The 16,611-nt window shown below is 38.7% G+C and overlaps 1 protein-coding gene across 2 annotated transcripts in view; it reads right to left on the bottom strand.

Annotated features, from left to right (window-relative positions):
* LOC128690149 (glycine receptor subunit alpha-2-like) overlaps positions 1–16,611 on the bottom strand; it is a 303,369-nt gene that overhangs the window by 27,567 nt on the left and 259,191 nt on the right. The window contains exons 7-10 of one of the 2 annotated variants that reach the window (XM_070090555.1): positions 8,322–8,513; positions 6,356–6,393; positions 4,456–4,614; positions 922–2,767 (exon numbers count right to left, since the gene is read on the bottom strand). In XM_070090555.1, coding sequence (XP_069946656.1) covers positions 2,567–2,767; positions 4,456–4,614; positions 6,356–6,393; positions 8,322–8,513 — 590 coding nt within the window. In that variant the 3' untranslated portion in view covers positions 922–2,566. Of the gene's footprint in view, positions 1–921; positions 2,768–4,455; positions 4,615–6,355; positions 6,394–8,321; positions 8,514–16,611 lie in introns of those variants that run through there. The other variant, XR_011392685.1, reaches the window with a different exon arrangement.

Below are 16,611 nucleotides of genomic sequence, written 5' to 3'. Positions count from 1 at the left end.
ATATATATATATATATATATATATATATATATATATATATATATATATATATATATACATTAAAAATAAATTCGTTTATTCTAAAGTTGTATACGTATGAAATTCCTTGCAAATATTGTGATCTATGATACACAGGACAAACAGGTAGAAAATAAAAATAATAATTGTAACAGAGTAAACACAAGAGCAGCATCTGGCACAAAACACTTCAGCAGTTTCCTACCACAATAAAAATCATAATAACATTAACCGTGGAGCTGATTCCATTGTATATATACATCCATCCATCTGTATAATTAAAAAATCAAGTCTGCCATGATTGCAACAGTTCTAATATCTCGTATGACAATTGGAAACCTGACACCAATAGTTCCTGCACCTTCATTACATCATGAGAGCTGCCTTGGTCTATAAACTTTATGTGTTGAACACCTTGTGGTCTACTGAAGAAGACCTTAGAACGAGGCCTATCTATACAGTGCTCATTTTAACTTTAATTTATTCTCCATGTGGGTTTGTGTTTACCACTAATAAATGTATACATGTACTAGGCATTGTCCTTTTCTTCATCTAAAACCTAAATATGAAATATATAGTTCATTTACAATAAATAATTCTTTGATGTTTCTGGTGCATCAGTATTAAGTTCTATACAAAAATATGTTCTTTTTGTCAGATTAATATGTGACACGGAAGTTACGCGGCGGTGACCAGCATCATCTGAAGAGGACAACTTGTACACTACGTTTTGAAGGTAAATACTTATAACATATCTCTGAGAGAAGCTCCTCCGCCGTACGTTTTGAATTTTGAATGTTCTTAAGAATTCAATAGCAGCAGATGCTTTGGAATTCCGTGAATAAATAAGAAAGAGAGAGAGAGAGAGAGAGAGAGAGAGAGAGAGAGAGGAATGATGAATGAGCAGGAAGTAGTAGGTCAGTCTAACACGGCGGAGGATTTTTACTGACTAGTAGCTACTTAGCTATAACTACACACGTAATTCTACGATGAGTCTTCCGGTGAATGAATTAGAGCATGTAGGCGGACTAACGCAGCTGGTACATCCAGCAGCAACAGCTGCAGTGATTGTATTAATATTGGTAGAATTACCGACAATATGTTAAGTAAAAGAACACAAATGCAACTAATGTGATATTTTATTGTGGCAACATTTCGCTCTCCAGAAGCTTTATCAAGCCGTTACAAAGAATACATGGACACAGAAGGTATATATAGGCTTAGAGTGAGGTGTAATACTATAGGAAGTAGTAGCAGTAATATTAGTTCAATGCAATAGCCAGGTTGCATTGAATGTTTCCAAGGTACTCGCACAAACTAACACTAGAGTCGCCATCGCATCCAGCACTTCCATAAGTGATCTAACCAGGACAAAATCGAACCACAATGAACCAGTCAGTGCAGGAGTATACACTATACCTTGTGGAGGCTGTGACAAGATATATGTAGGTGAAACAGCAAGGAACCTTGAAACACGCCTCAATGAACACATTAATGCATGTAGGAATGATAACTTGAACAACGCCTGCGTACAATACCGGAATTCCACCAATCCCCTCATGAAATTCAACAATGCCCGAATAGTGATCAGAAAGCCTAATTTCCGCAGACGTAAATGCCTTGAATCATCGTTAATCGCTGTTTCTAACACAAACAAAATAAAGCCAGCTTTATCATCTCTGAAGTATTAGCAAAAATCCTCCTCAAAACAGTAAACACTGCCATCACACAGTCTGCTGCTAATACTACACAAGCACCAAGCAATAACATTTATAACCTTTTACTTATGTGCAAATTGATTCTTCTACTTTATTGTATTACTGCTGCTACTACAACTAATATTACTACAACTACTCCTACCTCTAGTATTACACTTCACTCCAAGCCTATATATACCCTCTGTGTCCATGTATTGTTTGTAACGGCTTGATAAAACTTGTGGAGAGCGAAACGTTGCCACAATAAAATGTCACATTAGTTGCATTTGTGTCCTTTTGCTTAACAGCTGCAGTGATGTTGGTACATGTAGCAACAGCTGCAGTGACGCTGGTACATGTAGCAACAGCTGCAGTGACGCTGGTACATGTAGCAACAGCTGCAGTGACGCTGGTACATGTAGCAACAGCTGCAGTGATGTTGGTACATGTAGCAGCAACAGCTGTAGTGATGGTACATATATTAACAGGTCTAGTGATGCTGGTATATGTAGCAGTAACATCTGTAGTTCATGTATCAGTACTAGCAATAGCGGTGCTGGCATATGTACATAATCAGCACCAGCAGTAGTTCATTTACGTATCAAAAGAGATGTACAACGTTTAAACCCCCTGGTGGGCGAAACATTTCCTTAATAAAGTTGTCTACCGTACAGCATGTCTCTTTTAGACATTTACCTGTATTTTACACCTTGCTTAATACAACACCACATGCTGGTCTAGCAGCGTACTGTACTGTATTATACTGTATTGTTATATTATATTGTATTGTATAGCACTAATTGACAACACGGCGTGTAATGACGTTGGACAACATAGTCTGAACAGGGCGTCTAGTGGCGGTGAGACATGTAATAGCACCAGTAGGCTACGTTGAAGACGAGGAAGGTGACGGGGAACAAGTAACGGGAGACCTCGTCGATCCTGCAGGCCAGGAGGCGGTAGCGGCGAGTGTCTGCCCTGCTAATGGAGAACTCTGCCACGTCTGCTGCCGGGGAGGCCTGCGGAGTCTGCTCACCCCCCCGCCCGTTCTGCTGCTCATCCCACACATGCAAACAACACGACAGATACAAGGGTAAATTAGTAAGTGGACTGTTAGATAGGTGAAGCGATAGAGGGGAAGAGAGGGAAGGATATAGCTGAGGGAAATTAGGATTTTTGAAAGAATGAGAACCTGAAAGAATGAGGATCTAAATGAAGCTACAGAAATTAGAACCTGACGGAATGAAGACTTAGTTATTAGGAGCTGAAGTTACTAGGAATCGCAGTTATTAGGAGCTGCAGTTATTAGGAGCTACAGTTAGTGGAAGCTGCATCTACTAGGAGCCACAGTTACTAGGAGCTTCAAGGGCTACATCTCGAATTTTCAATTATTTAAATGCCAATAAAACTAGGGCTTACAACTGAACCCATTAAACACAAGTCCTATTATAGGAAAAATAATCGCGGGGTTAAGACTGCAGAGTCGTAGTGACAACACCAAGCACAGGTATACTGAACACTAGTCAATAATACAAGACAACCATCATGGACAATAAAGATGGTAAGAAGAGCATTGCATATTTCTACCTGCAACTACACAAGAAATCCTCAGTAGTGGGTAGAAATATAAAGCACTTCTCTTACCTAAGCTTTGATTTTCTCCTCATGGGCTGCCTTGCGTTAACAATTATCGGGTCTCCAAATGTACCAGTTCAATATAAGTAGAGATCTTTTAAGATTACTCTTTTCGATAATATACTAGTAATGAAACGGGTCATTCGGCTCCCTGACACTAGAATTGATTTCTCTTACAGTCCGGCCACTCAGCTCGGTGACATCCCATATCCCTGTCTAAGATCTTTTTTTACGGGAAACATTTTCCAGTTTTCCTACACACCTTAATCTTTTCCTACCTCTGTTCAGTAAAGCTCCTGACAGTTGTCAAACACTTACCATTAACTCCATAAATATTTAACAATTAACCAAGTGTGTGCCTCTCAACCCTCAGAGTCAACAGTTGAAGTTATATTTATGTAATAGTGAAGGTAGGTACGAACATGTGTATTATGGAGCAGTTAGAAAGAAAGAATAACATCTGTCTTGATTCAATGAGTGTCACACTGTAGGTAGTGATCAACAGTTCTCATACAGTTCACAGGGGCGTGTGACCATCTGAGGAACCACTTAAAAAATGAAATCGAACCAGTTAAGCCTACTATTTAACCAATCATTAAAATTTTCAGTAAATCACAGCAAGGCATATTTAAGAGGTTTAAAACTGCATGATAATAGGTCACACTTGTTCAAGTCGAATTAAATCGGTTTTAGATTGTGTGAAATTGTTATATATATTGCATTTTGACTATTATATTCACGAGGGAGGTGTTATATCCATTGTTAAATGAAGCTCATTGAGAATGGGAGGTAATTAGGCTTGATCCTAGTAAGAGGGTAGCTCCAACTCCTTGGATCAAGAGCCTTTCGTCAGCATCAAAGCTCACAACCCTTGAATGGGGAAATAAGTGAACCTTGCTTGTAATTACATGTTAATTAACTATTTGTCATTACTTGTGGTTACAGTGGAGCTAAATATGGCGGTCTGTGTTTTGTAATTTGTTACAATTCTTTTTTCTTACTTTTGTATTAGTTGTTGCATTCACAACCTTCTCGTGAAGACTATTCCACCTTACTACTTTATAGAGACATGCTTGTTGCAGTCTTTTATAGAGAAATGTCTTACCGGCATCAGTTCCATCCAGCTGTCTGAGGTGGTCTTGGGTCGGCAGGGGTTGTGGCAGGGAGAACTTAGCTTCTTACGCCAGTAGTAGTTGACTACGGTAAACTCCAGCAGCGCCGCGAAGATGAACGCTGTACACACACCCATCCAGATGTCGAGCGCCTACGTATGTTCCACAGTTACTTATCATGAGACAACAGATAAAACAGATACGAAGGAGGACGGTCATAAGAATTAGTTTAACTATCAAATGTCTCAAGACAGGCTAGACTAAAACTTAAAAAAAAAAAACAAATACGATTAAATATTAATAAGGCCTCGGCTATCCCACTGGTAGCCGGTTGCCCATCGTACATGGTTAATGAACAGCTTTGCCACAAGTGTCGCCGTGGATTATTTTCAATAAACCATATATATATATATATATATATATATATATATATATATATATATATATATATATATATATATATATATATATATATATATATATATATATATATATATATATATATATATATATATATATATATATATATATATATATATATATATATATATATATATATATATATATATATATATATATATATATATATATATATATATATATATATATATATATATATATATATATATATATATATATAGATATAGAGAGATAGATATAGATATAGATATATATATATATATATATATATATATATATATATATATATATATATATATATATATATATATATATATATATATGTATATATATATATATATATATATATATATATATATAATATATATATATATATATATATATATATACATATATATACATATATATATATATATATATATATATATATATATATATATATATATATATATATATATATATATATATATATCTATATCTATATATATATATATATATATCTATATCTATATATATATATATATATATATATATATATATATATATATATATACTATATCTATATATATATATATATATATATATATATATATATATATATATATATATATATATATATATATATACATATATATATATATATACATATATATATATATATACATATATATATATATATATATATATATATATATATATATATATATATATATATATGTATATATATGTATATATATATATATATATATATATATATATATATATATATATATATATATATATATATATATATATATATATATATATATATATATATATATATATATATATATATAGTAAACAGTGTGTTTACAGTTATTAACACGGATGTGGAATAGCGACCAGTTTATTGATTAAATGAAATAAACTTATATATATATATATATATATATATATATATATATATATATATATATATATATATATATATATATATATATATATATATATATATATATATATATATATATATATATATATATATATATATAAGTTTATTTCATTTAATCAATAAACTGGTCGCCATTCCACATCCGTGTTAATAACTGTAAACACACTGTCAGTTACACAGCTGCCAGCCCAAGTGACACTTCTTATTGCTAGACTAAAATTATACGTAATGTCAGAGAATAAACATCGTGACAGTAAAATATTTTTCCCCAAGTAATATTACAAACACTGTACTACTACGAACACTGGTTTTATATTTTCGTGTACTCTACTGTTGGTGGTACTCTACTGCTGATGGTACTCTACTGCTGATTTTACTCTACTGCTGATTGTACTCTACTTCAAACTCACTACTTCAACCTTGCTGGTTATGATTTGACAACTATAATGTACTTACATCTCGCCGCTGCTGCTGCTACACTACACCTACTCTAGCCTAAACAAAGCCTAAGAACTACAATAGACAAACAAGACTTGACTCACTTTTATGTAGGATACCTGAGGGATCTTCAACTGCGTCTCTGCAAACAAAGATTTTTTTTAACTCTTGTCTAAAGAAAAACGATTAGATTAAAAGAAATTAAAATATAAGTTAAGGCAGTACTATAAACTAAATGGGATATATTATTATGATTCTTCAGAAGGTATAAACAAAGTTGGAGTCAACCATCACAAAGAAGACTTATAATCTGACCTTCAACTGACCAATGACATCCACTGTTTTGCTTTCCACCAGAAGCTCCACGTGATGTATATAGATGCAAGTCAACACAAACGTGCTAAACACATTCGTGTACTCCCATCATTATCTGATGATGATGAGAACATACCAAGCAGCCTGAGAAGCCAGTGTTTATTTCTACCAGTCCTCGGATAAATATAGTAGCTGCTTATATTACTTGCACAGGAGGAGTCCAATATACGTGTGACATTAGTGATTATATCTTAATAACGGCCATTACCATTTTATGTATTTTTATTGTGAATTTTGCAAACGTTATTTAAAATAGGTTAGGTTTACTTGGTTAGATTATTTTTTTTAAATCACGATACGTTTTTTGGGTAATAAATACGGTCGAAGGAACACGAGAATTATGTTGAAAATCCCACTCTTGATGCTGTAAATACGTACGGTGTTATTATCTGGAGGCTTCAAGGCCTGTATGCTGTTTTATACTTATCAACTCGTGTATGTTGTTATTACTACTTATAATGAGTAAGTAAAAACTTGAGTAAAAACTTTACTTATGACTCTGAGGACTCATTGTTCTTGAGGGAACAGTGGGTCACAGTGGCCTCTTTCAACTTGTCTCAATACCAACGTTCAACTTGCATCTCCATAAGAATAAATTATAGTATTGTGATACCAACAATATGTGGACAGAAATAACTCCTAGGAGTGACTTCTTCAGTACTAATGACTGAAGAAGCCACAAGTGGCGAAACGTTTCCATTAATAAATGTCCTGAACTGTACGTAAGTGTTTTTTCCACATTGCGTCTCCATAACAAAGTTCAGCTTGCGTCTCCACGCTAAAGTTCAACATGAATCTTCATACCATCGTTGAACTTGTATATCTCACTTAAAAAGTTACTTCACTTCCTTATTCATGAATTATATTTGATTTAATATAATAGGGAGGTGAGGCGGTGAAGTACCTCTCACCCAAACATCTTGCTCGCTCTCTTTTCCTTCACGGACATACGATCTCTATAACACTATTACTACTTGCGATATAATTTCGTTAATTACTGACATGTAATTATAATGACTACAAAACTGATTCAATTACATACCAATTACATTATCCGAATAATTCTTCACACAAATAAAGCAAGGTCTTTCACCTGCTGCCCCTTTTCACCTAGCAGTAAATACAGTAGGTACCTTGGTGTTAGTCTATTGTTGTAGGTCTCATCCTGGATTAGGGTCAAGAGGCGGTTTATTCGTCACGAAATACAATAAGTATCTCCTCACACGAGCGTTTATCAAATGAACACCCGTAAATAGTTAAACTTATGAGAGTTAGGTCTACACGCCATCGAATAATATGAAGGATCACTACCTAGTATTATCCTAAGATACAGATGATCACATGGTTTCCCTGGGTACATCAACACACCAAAAGTTTACTGCCCTCCAAGACGTGTATTCGATGTTCCACGTACAAATGTCCATATTACGTTACAGATTCAATTACCTTAATGCTGTTGTTGCCTCACTGACTGCATTCTCCTCTGGGATCTCAAGGTAAGTAAAAACATTTTATCTAATTTTTAAGACCCGGGGTTTTAATACGCTAGAGTGGACATCTTCCGTATACAAGGACTTTAGATACATATACGTTACTCTATGAAGCACCCAACATCACCTAGCGTCTGGTTTTACCCATCCTCAGCATAATCTAGTACCCAACTTCACCTAGCACCCAGCATCCCAGGAGACTAACCTGATGCCTGGTTGGAGACGGTGAGGAGAGTGGTGACGCCCAGGCAAGTGCGGGCAGGGACGGAGTCTGTGTCCATCCAGAAGCCCATCCAGGAGATGACCACAATGAGGATGCTGGGAAGGTAACTTTGCACCAGGTGGAACCCAATGTTTCTCTCAAGGGTAATGAGGGCGCGTAGGCAGCTATAGTTACCTGTGAGGGAAACAGCAACTCCGTCAGGTAAAACCGAACAAGCTTTTAAGACAACTCTTCGCTCAGGAATCTCAACAAAAAGCCATTCCGGGGGCTTCATACATATGTCAGGCCCGTCATGGAGTACGTAGCACCAGTATGGAGCTCACACCTGAGGAAGCATGTTAAGAAACTTGAGAAACTGCAGAAATATGCAACGAGACTAGTTCCAGAGCCAAGGGAATTTAATCTAAGGAATTTAATCTAACGACCCTGGATGACAGAAGGACCAAGGAGACATGATAACCACATACATAACACTCAAAGGAATTGATAGGGCAGAGACAAGCTGTCTGTGAGGTGGGAAAGAGGTACTCGGGACGGAAAGGGGAAACAGCTGGAACTTAAAAATACAGACGAGTCAAAGGGACGCTTGAAAGTATTTCTTCAGTCTCAGCTTGGTCGGGAAGCGGAATGACCTCGACGAAGTGGGGGAGGCAGACTCCAAACATAGTTTTAAGAACAGGTACGACAGGGCTCACTAGGCTAGGTTAGAGTGAATCTGGCAAGCGACAAGCAGAGAGGCAGAGCCAGGAGCTAAGACTCGACCCCTGCAACCATTTACAGGTGAGTATACACACACACACACACACACACACACACACACACACACACACACATGCGTATATTTAAATATACAGCTCTATAATATTAAGCGTAGTGAAAAGTGGAAGACACAAGAGAACTAAACTAGAGAAGCAATAATAATAATATACACTTTCCCCTCTACTCCCCTCATAAAAAAAGATAAACACAGATAAAGTCAGCTAACAAGTGTTTAAAAGAAGTGTGTCTGAGTTGAAGCTGAAAAACCAGCAAAATTAACCAAGTAATTATAAGTGTGTAATTACATAGGGAAACAGACTCCAGCAAGATACGGAGTGGCTAAAATAAGAAAATGAAGATGGTCACACAAATGGTTCTGGATTTCAACCCGAGAAATACAAGGTAATGAGGAGCAGAGAAGACTAGGCAAAATATATATACTATGGAAGAGAAGGAGAGATGTCCCACTGACATTAGTGTAGTCGTCGGAAATCCGCCAATTGTATCCCAAAAACAAAGGTCTGGGAGTCTGCATCACGCCAAACATATTGACAGACGGGTTTATATTCTGGGTAAGATCAGCAATATACACTACATTACCAAATCTACGAAGAATAAGGAAAAGCAAGCAGGTGTGTAAAGAAAAGTACTCACACAGACCAATGAGTACCTAACATATACAAAACAAGGACGAAGATAATTGATTTGCCATATGAGCTCACTTCCTAGGTATCGTTGTTTGCTGATGACGTAAAACTGATGAGAACAACAAGAACGGTAAGTGATTGAGACAGTTTACATGAAGGCTTGGACAAGCTGCATCATCAGTGGTCAAACATTTCTCACAAAGTGGTTGATGGCTGGAACGAAGTCAGAAAGAAAGAAGTGTGTAATACAAGTATTCACGATTTTAATCTTTAACACGAAAAAGTTATTATAGTTTACCCAGGCATACACAAGCACATACATTCACGCACACGCACACGCACACCTAAAGATAAACAAGCACATACAAACACAAGCACATGTACACCTGCACATGCGTACAACCAAACACACACCGAGCACATCTCCTGAAGCGCACATAAACCAGATAACTGCTGCAGCATATGGGCGCCTGGCAAACCTGAGAATAGCGTTCCGATACTTCAGCAAGGAATCGTTCAAGACTCTGTACACCGTGTATGTCAGGCCCATACTGAAGTATGCAGCACCAGTTTGGAACCCACATTTGGTCAAGCACGTCAAGAAATTAGAGAATGTGCAAAGGTTTGCAACAACGCTAGTTCCAGAGCTAAGGGAAATATCATACGAAGAAAGGTTAAGGGAAATCGGCCTAACGACAGTGGAGGACAGGAGGGTTACGGAAGACATGATAACGACATACAAAATACTGAGAGGAGCAGATAAGGTGGACAGAGACAGGAAGTTCCAGAGATGAGACACAGAAACAAGGGATCATAATTGGAAGTTGAAGACTCAGATGAGTCAAAGAGATGTTAGGAAGTATTTCTTTAGTCATAGAGTTGTCAGGAAGTGGAATAGTCTGGCAAGTGATACAGTGGAGGCAGGAACCATACATAGTTTTAAGACGAGGTATGATAAAGCTCATGGAGCAGGGAGAAAGAGGACCTAGTAGCGCTCAGTGAAGAGGCGGTACCAGGAGCTATGTATCGACCTCTGAAACCACATATAGGTGAGTACACACACACGCACACACACACCAGGAGAGAGAGAGGCAGACTGCATCGTTTTTGACTGTAAGAAGGTTTTCGATAAAGTATCACACGAAACATTGGCTGAAAAGCTAGTCCAGGCAGGAATAGCAGGGAGAGTACTGCAATGGATCAGGAAATACTTGTCAGGAAGGAAACGAGTGTTGGTACCTGGCAAGGTGTCAGAGTGGGTACATGTGTCAAGTGGGGTTCCACGAGGGTCAGTCCTACGTCCGGTGCTGTGTCTAGTATGTGTGAATAACATGACAGAAGGAATAGATTCAGAGTGTCCCTCTTCGCAGACGATGTGAGGATAATGAAGAAAATACAAGGAGATTTGGACAGGCTGCAAGCCTCGTCTGACAAATGGCTCCTGGAGTTCAACACCAACAAGTGCAAAGTCATGAAGTTTGGGGAAAGACAAAGAAGACCGCAGACGGAGTACAGCCAAAGAGGTCAAAGGCTGCAAAACTCACTAAAGGAAAAGGGTCCTGGGGTAAACATCACACCGAGCACATCTTCTGAGGCGCACATCAACTAAATAACTGCTACAGCATATGGGCGCCTGGCAAACCTAAGAATAGCGTTTCGACATCTAAGTAAGGAGTCATTAAAGAAACTGTAGACTGTGTAAGTCAGGCCCATACTGGAGCATACAGCACCAGTTATGGAGCCTACACCTGTTCAAAAACGTCAAGAAATTAGAGAAAGTGCAAAGGTTTGCAACAAGACTAATCCCGGAACTAAGGGGTATGCCCTACGAGGTGAGGTTAAGGGAAATCAACCTGACGACAATAGAGGATAGAAAGGATAGGGAGGAACATAATAACGACATTATAAAATACTGAGAGGAACTGACAAGGTGGATAGGGACAAGATGTTTCAGAGATGGGACACAGAAACAAGGGGTCATAACTGTAAGTTGAAAACTCAGATGAGTCACAGGGATGTTAGGAAGTATTTCTTCAGTAATAGAGTTGTCAGGAAGTGGAACAATCTGGAGAGTGATATAGTGGAGGCAGGATCCATGACAAGTTTTAAGAAGAGGTATGATAAAGATCATTGACAAAAGAGAGAGTGGACACAGGAGCGACCAGCGAAGAGACGGGACCAGGAGCTGTGACTCGACCCCTGCAACCACAAATAGGTGAGAAGTAGGTGAGTACACATACACACGAAACTGAACCAAAACGCATATCCTTAAAAATTCTTCTGGGGTACATTTTTAAAATTGCTTTTTCCCGTGAATGGTGCAGTTCCACATGAAAAACTGCAAATTCCCAATTATAATTCTTCATCACGGAATACCAGAAAACTCGGTGAAGGGGTCTGGCTAAATGCGAAATTCACCACTGTATATCCAAATATATTTCAGCGATTATTTCGATCAAGAAGGTAACGTAATATAAATAATAATTATTATTATTAATATTATACTAATAAGCTGATATAAGAATTGTCAATAAAATATGGTTATTGTAAAAATATCAATACAAAAATCATGTATATCTGTCTTGTAAATATTGCTTTAGTAAGGTAAATGCCATATGATAAATAGTGCATCTAATTGTTATTCAAACATTTTCACTTAGTCCCAAGAGTCAGTGAGTAACAATAATAAAGAAAACGCATTATTTTTTTTTATCCAGCTGATTCAGAAGAAACTGTGGACGAAAATCAGAGAGAATATGTTCACTTATTACCTTTCAAGAGTTACCGAGAACGTGAATCGCCTTAAACCGTAGGTTCTCAAGTTGGAGTGTTGACTCCTGGCTCCGGCCGTCTCCAGCACCGTCACCCGAGTTCACCAGCATTTATTTACCTGGCGCTCACTGGGATATATTTTGGTCTTGATGACTCAACGGTTACCCCAGCCCACCAAAGTTGGTCTATGTGTCTTGGTGACCCCATACTTTGTCTGCATCGGTCTTGGTGGTGACAGCAAGTGTGTGCCCATCTCGGTGATTCCATGGTGACACCATGAGAAGCTTGGCGACTCGTTGGTTATACTTCATAATTTTTTACTCATTTTAGTGACTCCTTGACATCATGTTAGTCATTGTTTTGATTACTCTTCTGACTCCAAGATGGTGTATATACATCCATCTTGTAACATACTAGTGACTATAGGCTGCTTGTATCCATCTTAATGCATATACGGTGATATCAAAGTTTTATAATCGTGCTGGTGACTTCTTTGTAACTCAACGTTGGTCAGCCATCTGGCTAAACTCTTCTCTGGCACAATTTACGATCACAGGTATAAAATGGCATCCAAATTACCCACTACATCCAGACATCAAAGCCTAAGGTCAGGATTCAATAAAGACAGTCTGATCAGCCTAGACACTGCTTCCTGTGTCATGACAGTTACACAGCCATCACAGCCTGATTGATAAGGATCTTCATGCACGAACTTGGATTGATTCCTCTTCAAGACTTACCTTTTCTTCCGGCAATATATCTAGTATTTTCTGGTAGAAGTGAGAGTTGTGCACCATAAATGTAGAAAGATATACTCACTGCACTCTTGCTTCTCAGGGGATCAAATCTTAACTTCCTTTCGTATTTTAAACTTCAGATATCAGTGGTTGAATTAAATGCAACAGTGTTAAGTTGCATAAAAAAACACTACTGTATATAATGATCACAGTCTGAACATTAATTTAAGACTTCATTAATAAAATTTGTTAGAATTTTAAGCAATGGTAACAAACCAAATCACTTTACCTGGCATGCCACTCCTGACCTGTCATAAGTTCCGCATCAATATTAATGTAAGTTCCATTAGTAAGGTAATAACCTGAGCGTGTTATGTCAGGACCAGATGTGAGGTGCGCCTAGATATGCTGCGTCTGATTTTCTGCTATCAAATCCTTGTGTCAGATACATCTGTCATATGAAAAAAAACATAGATTAATTTCCTTTACTATTCCTCATGAATGTTATTAAGAGATAACGAAGGCCTTTGGAATTTAATTGCCAGTCAAAGTAATTATGTATATTGCAAATACACACACACACACACACACACACACACACACACACACACACATATATATATATATATATATATATATATATATATATATATATATATATATGTGTGTGTGTGTGTGTGTGTGTGTGTGTGTGTGTGTGTGTGTGTGTGTGTGTGTGTGTGTGTGTGTGTGTGTGTGTGTGTGTGTGTGTGTGTGTATGTGTGTGTGTGTGTGTGTGTGTGGGTGTGTGTGTGTGTGTGTGTGTGTGTGTGTGTGTGTGTGTGTGTGTGTGTGTGTGTGTGTGTGTGTGTGTGTGTGTGTGTGTGTGTGTGTGTGTGTGTATGTGTGTGTGTGTGTGTGTGTGTGGGTGTGTGTGTGTGTGTGTGTGTGTGTGTGTGTGTGTGTGTGTGTGTGTGTGTACTCACCTATTTGTACTCACCTATTTGTGGTTGCAGGGGTCGAGTCCTAGCTCCTGGCCCCGCCTCTTCACCGGTTGCTACTAGACCCTCTCTCTCCCCGCTCCATGAGCTTTATCAAACCTCGTCTTAAAACTGTGTATGGTTCCTGCCTCCACTACGTCATTTTCTAGGCTATTCCACTGCCTTACAACTCTATGACTGAAGAAATACTTCCTACTATCTCTCTGACTCATTTGTGTCTTCAACTTCCAATTGTGGCCTCTTGTTTCTGTGTCCCCTCCCTGGAACATCCTGTCCTTGTCCACCTTGTCTATTCCACGCAGTATTTTATATGTCGTTATCATGTCTCCCCTGACCCTCCTGTCCTCCAGTGTCGTCAGGCCGATTTCCCTTAATCTTTCTTCATAGGACATTCCCCTTAGCTCTGGAACTAACCTTGTTGCAAACCTTTGTACTTTCTCTAGTTTCTTGACGTGCTTTATCAAGTGCGGGTTCCAAACAGGTGCTGCATACTCCAGTATGGGCCTGACATACACGGTGTACAGTGTCTTGAATGATTCCTTACTAAGGTGTCGGAATGCTGTTCTCAGGTTTGCCAGGCGCCCATATGCTGCAGCAGTTATCTGATTGATGTGTGCTTCCGGAGACATGCTCGGTGTTATACTCACCCCAAGATCTTTCTCCTTGAGTGAGGTTTGCAGTCTTTGGCCACCTAGCCTATACTCTGTCTGTGGTCTTCTGTGCCCTTCCCCTATCTTCATGACTTTGCATTTGGCAGGATTAAATTCGAGAAGCCATTTGCTGGACCAGGTGTCCAGTCTGTCCAGGTCTCTTTGAAGTCCTGCCTGGTCCTCATCAGATTTAATTCTCCTCATTAACTTCACATCATCTGCAAACAGGGACACTTCTGAGTCTAACCCTTCCGTCATGTCGTTCACATATACCAAAAATATCACTGGTCCTAGGACCGACCCCTGTGGGACCCCGCTCGTCACAGGTGCCCACTGTGATACATCATTACGTACCATGACTCGTTGTTGCCTCCCTGTCAGGTATTCTCTGATCCATTGCAGTGCCCTTCCTGTTATATGCGCCTGATGCTCTAGCTTCTGCACTAATCTCTTGTGAGGAACTGTGTCAAAGGCCTTCTTGCAGTCCAAGAAGATGCAATCAACCCACCCCTCTCTCTCTTGTCTTACTTCTGTTATTTTATCATAAAACTCCAGAAGGTTTGTGACACAGGATTTGCCTTCCGTGAATCCGTGCTGGTTGGCATTTATACTTCTGTTCCGTTCCAGGTGCTCCACCACTCTCCTCCTGATAATCTTCTCCATAATTTTGCATACTATACACGTCAATGACACAGGTCTATAGTTTAGTGCCTCTTTTCTGTCTCCTTTTTTGAAAATGGGAACTACATTTGCTGTCTTCCATACCTCAGGTAGTTGCCCAGTTTCCAGGGATGTGTTGAAGATTGTGGTAAGTGGTACGCACAACATATCTGCTCCCTCTCTAAGGACCCATGGAGAGATGTTGTCCGGTCCCATTGCCTTTGAGGTATCGATGTCCCTTAGCAGTTTCTTCACCTCCTCCTCATCTGTATGTATGTCGTCCAACACTTGTTGGTGTATTCCTTGTTGGTGTCCCCATCTGGTCTGTCCCCCCAGAGTCCTTCCTGTCTCTACTGTAAATACTTCCTTAAATCTCGTGTTGAGCTCCTCACATACCTCTTGATCGTTTCTTGTGAGTTCCCCACCTTCTTTCCTCAGCCTTATCACCTGGTCCTTGACTGTTGTCTTCTTCCTAATGTGGCTATACAGCAGTTTCGGGTCAGATTTGACTTTCGATGCTATGTCGTTTTCATACTGTCTCTGGGCCTCCCTCCTTATCTGCGCATACTCGTTTCTGGCTCTTCTACTAATCTCCTTGTTTTCCTGGGTCCTATGCCTCCTGTACCTTTTCCATTCTCTGTTGCACTTAGCTTTTGCCTCCCTACACCTTCGGGTAAACCAAGGACTCGTCTTGGTCTTCTTATTATTTCTGTTTCCCTTGGGAACAAAACTTTCCTCTGCCTCCTTGCACTTTGTTGCCACATATTCCATCATCTCGTTTACTGATTTTCCTACCATTTCTCTGTCCCACTGAACCTCCTGCAGGAAGTTTCTCATACCTGTGTAGTCCCCCCTTTTATAGTTTGGCCTGTCCCCTTCAGTTCCTGTTACCTTCTCCACTTGTAACTCTACTATATAGTCAAAACTCAGAACCACATGATCGCTAGCTCCAAGGGGCCTCTCGTAAGTGATGTCCTCGATGTCTGAACTGCTCAGGGTGAACACAAGGTCCAGTCTTGCTGGCTCATCCTCCCCTCTCTCTCTGGTTGTGTCCCTGACATGTTGAT

Source organism: Cherax quadricarinatus, chromosome 32 (assembly GCF_038502225.1).
Source record: "Cherax quadricarinatus isolate ZL_2023a chromosome 32, ASM3850222v1, whole genome shotgun sequence".
NCBI classification, from domain to species: domain Eukaryota; kingdom Metazoa; phylum Arthropoda; class Malacostraca; order Decapoda; family Parastacidae; genus Cherax; species Cherax quadricarinatus.
This window is presented reverse-complemented; position numbering and strand designations above follow the sequence as displayed.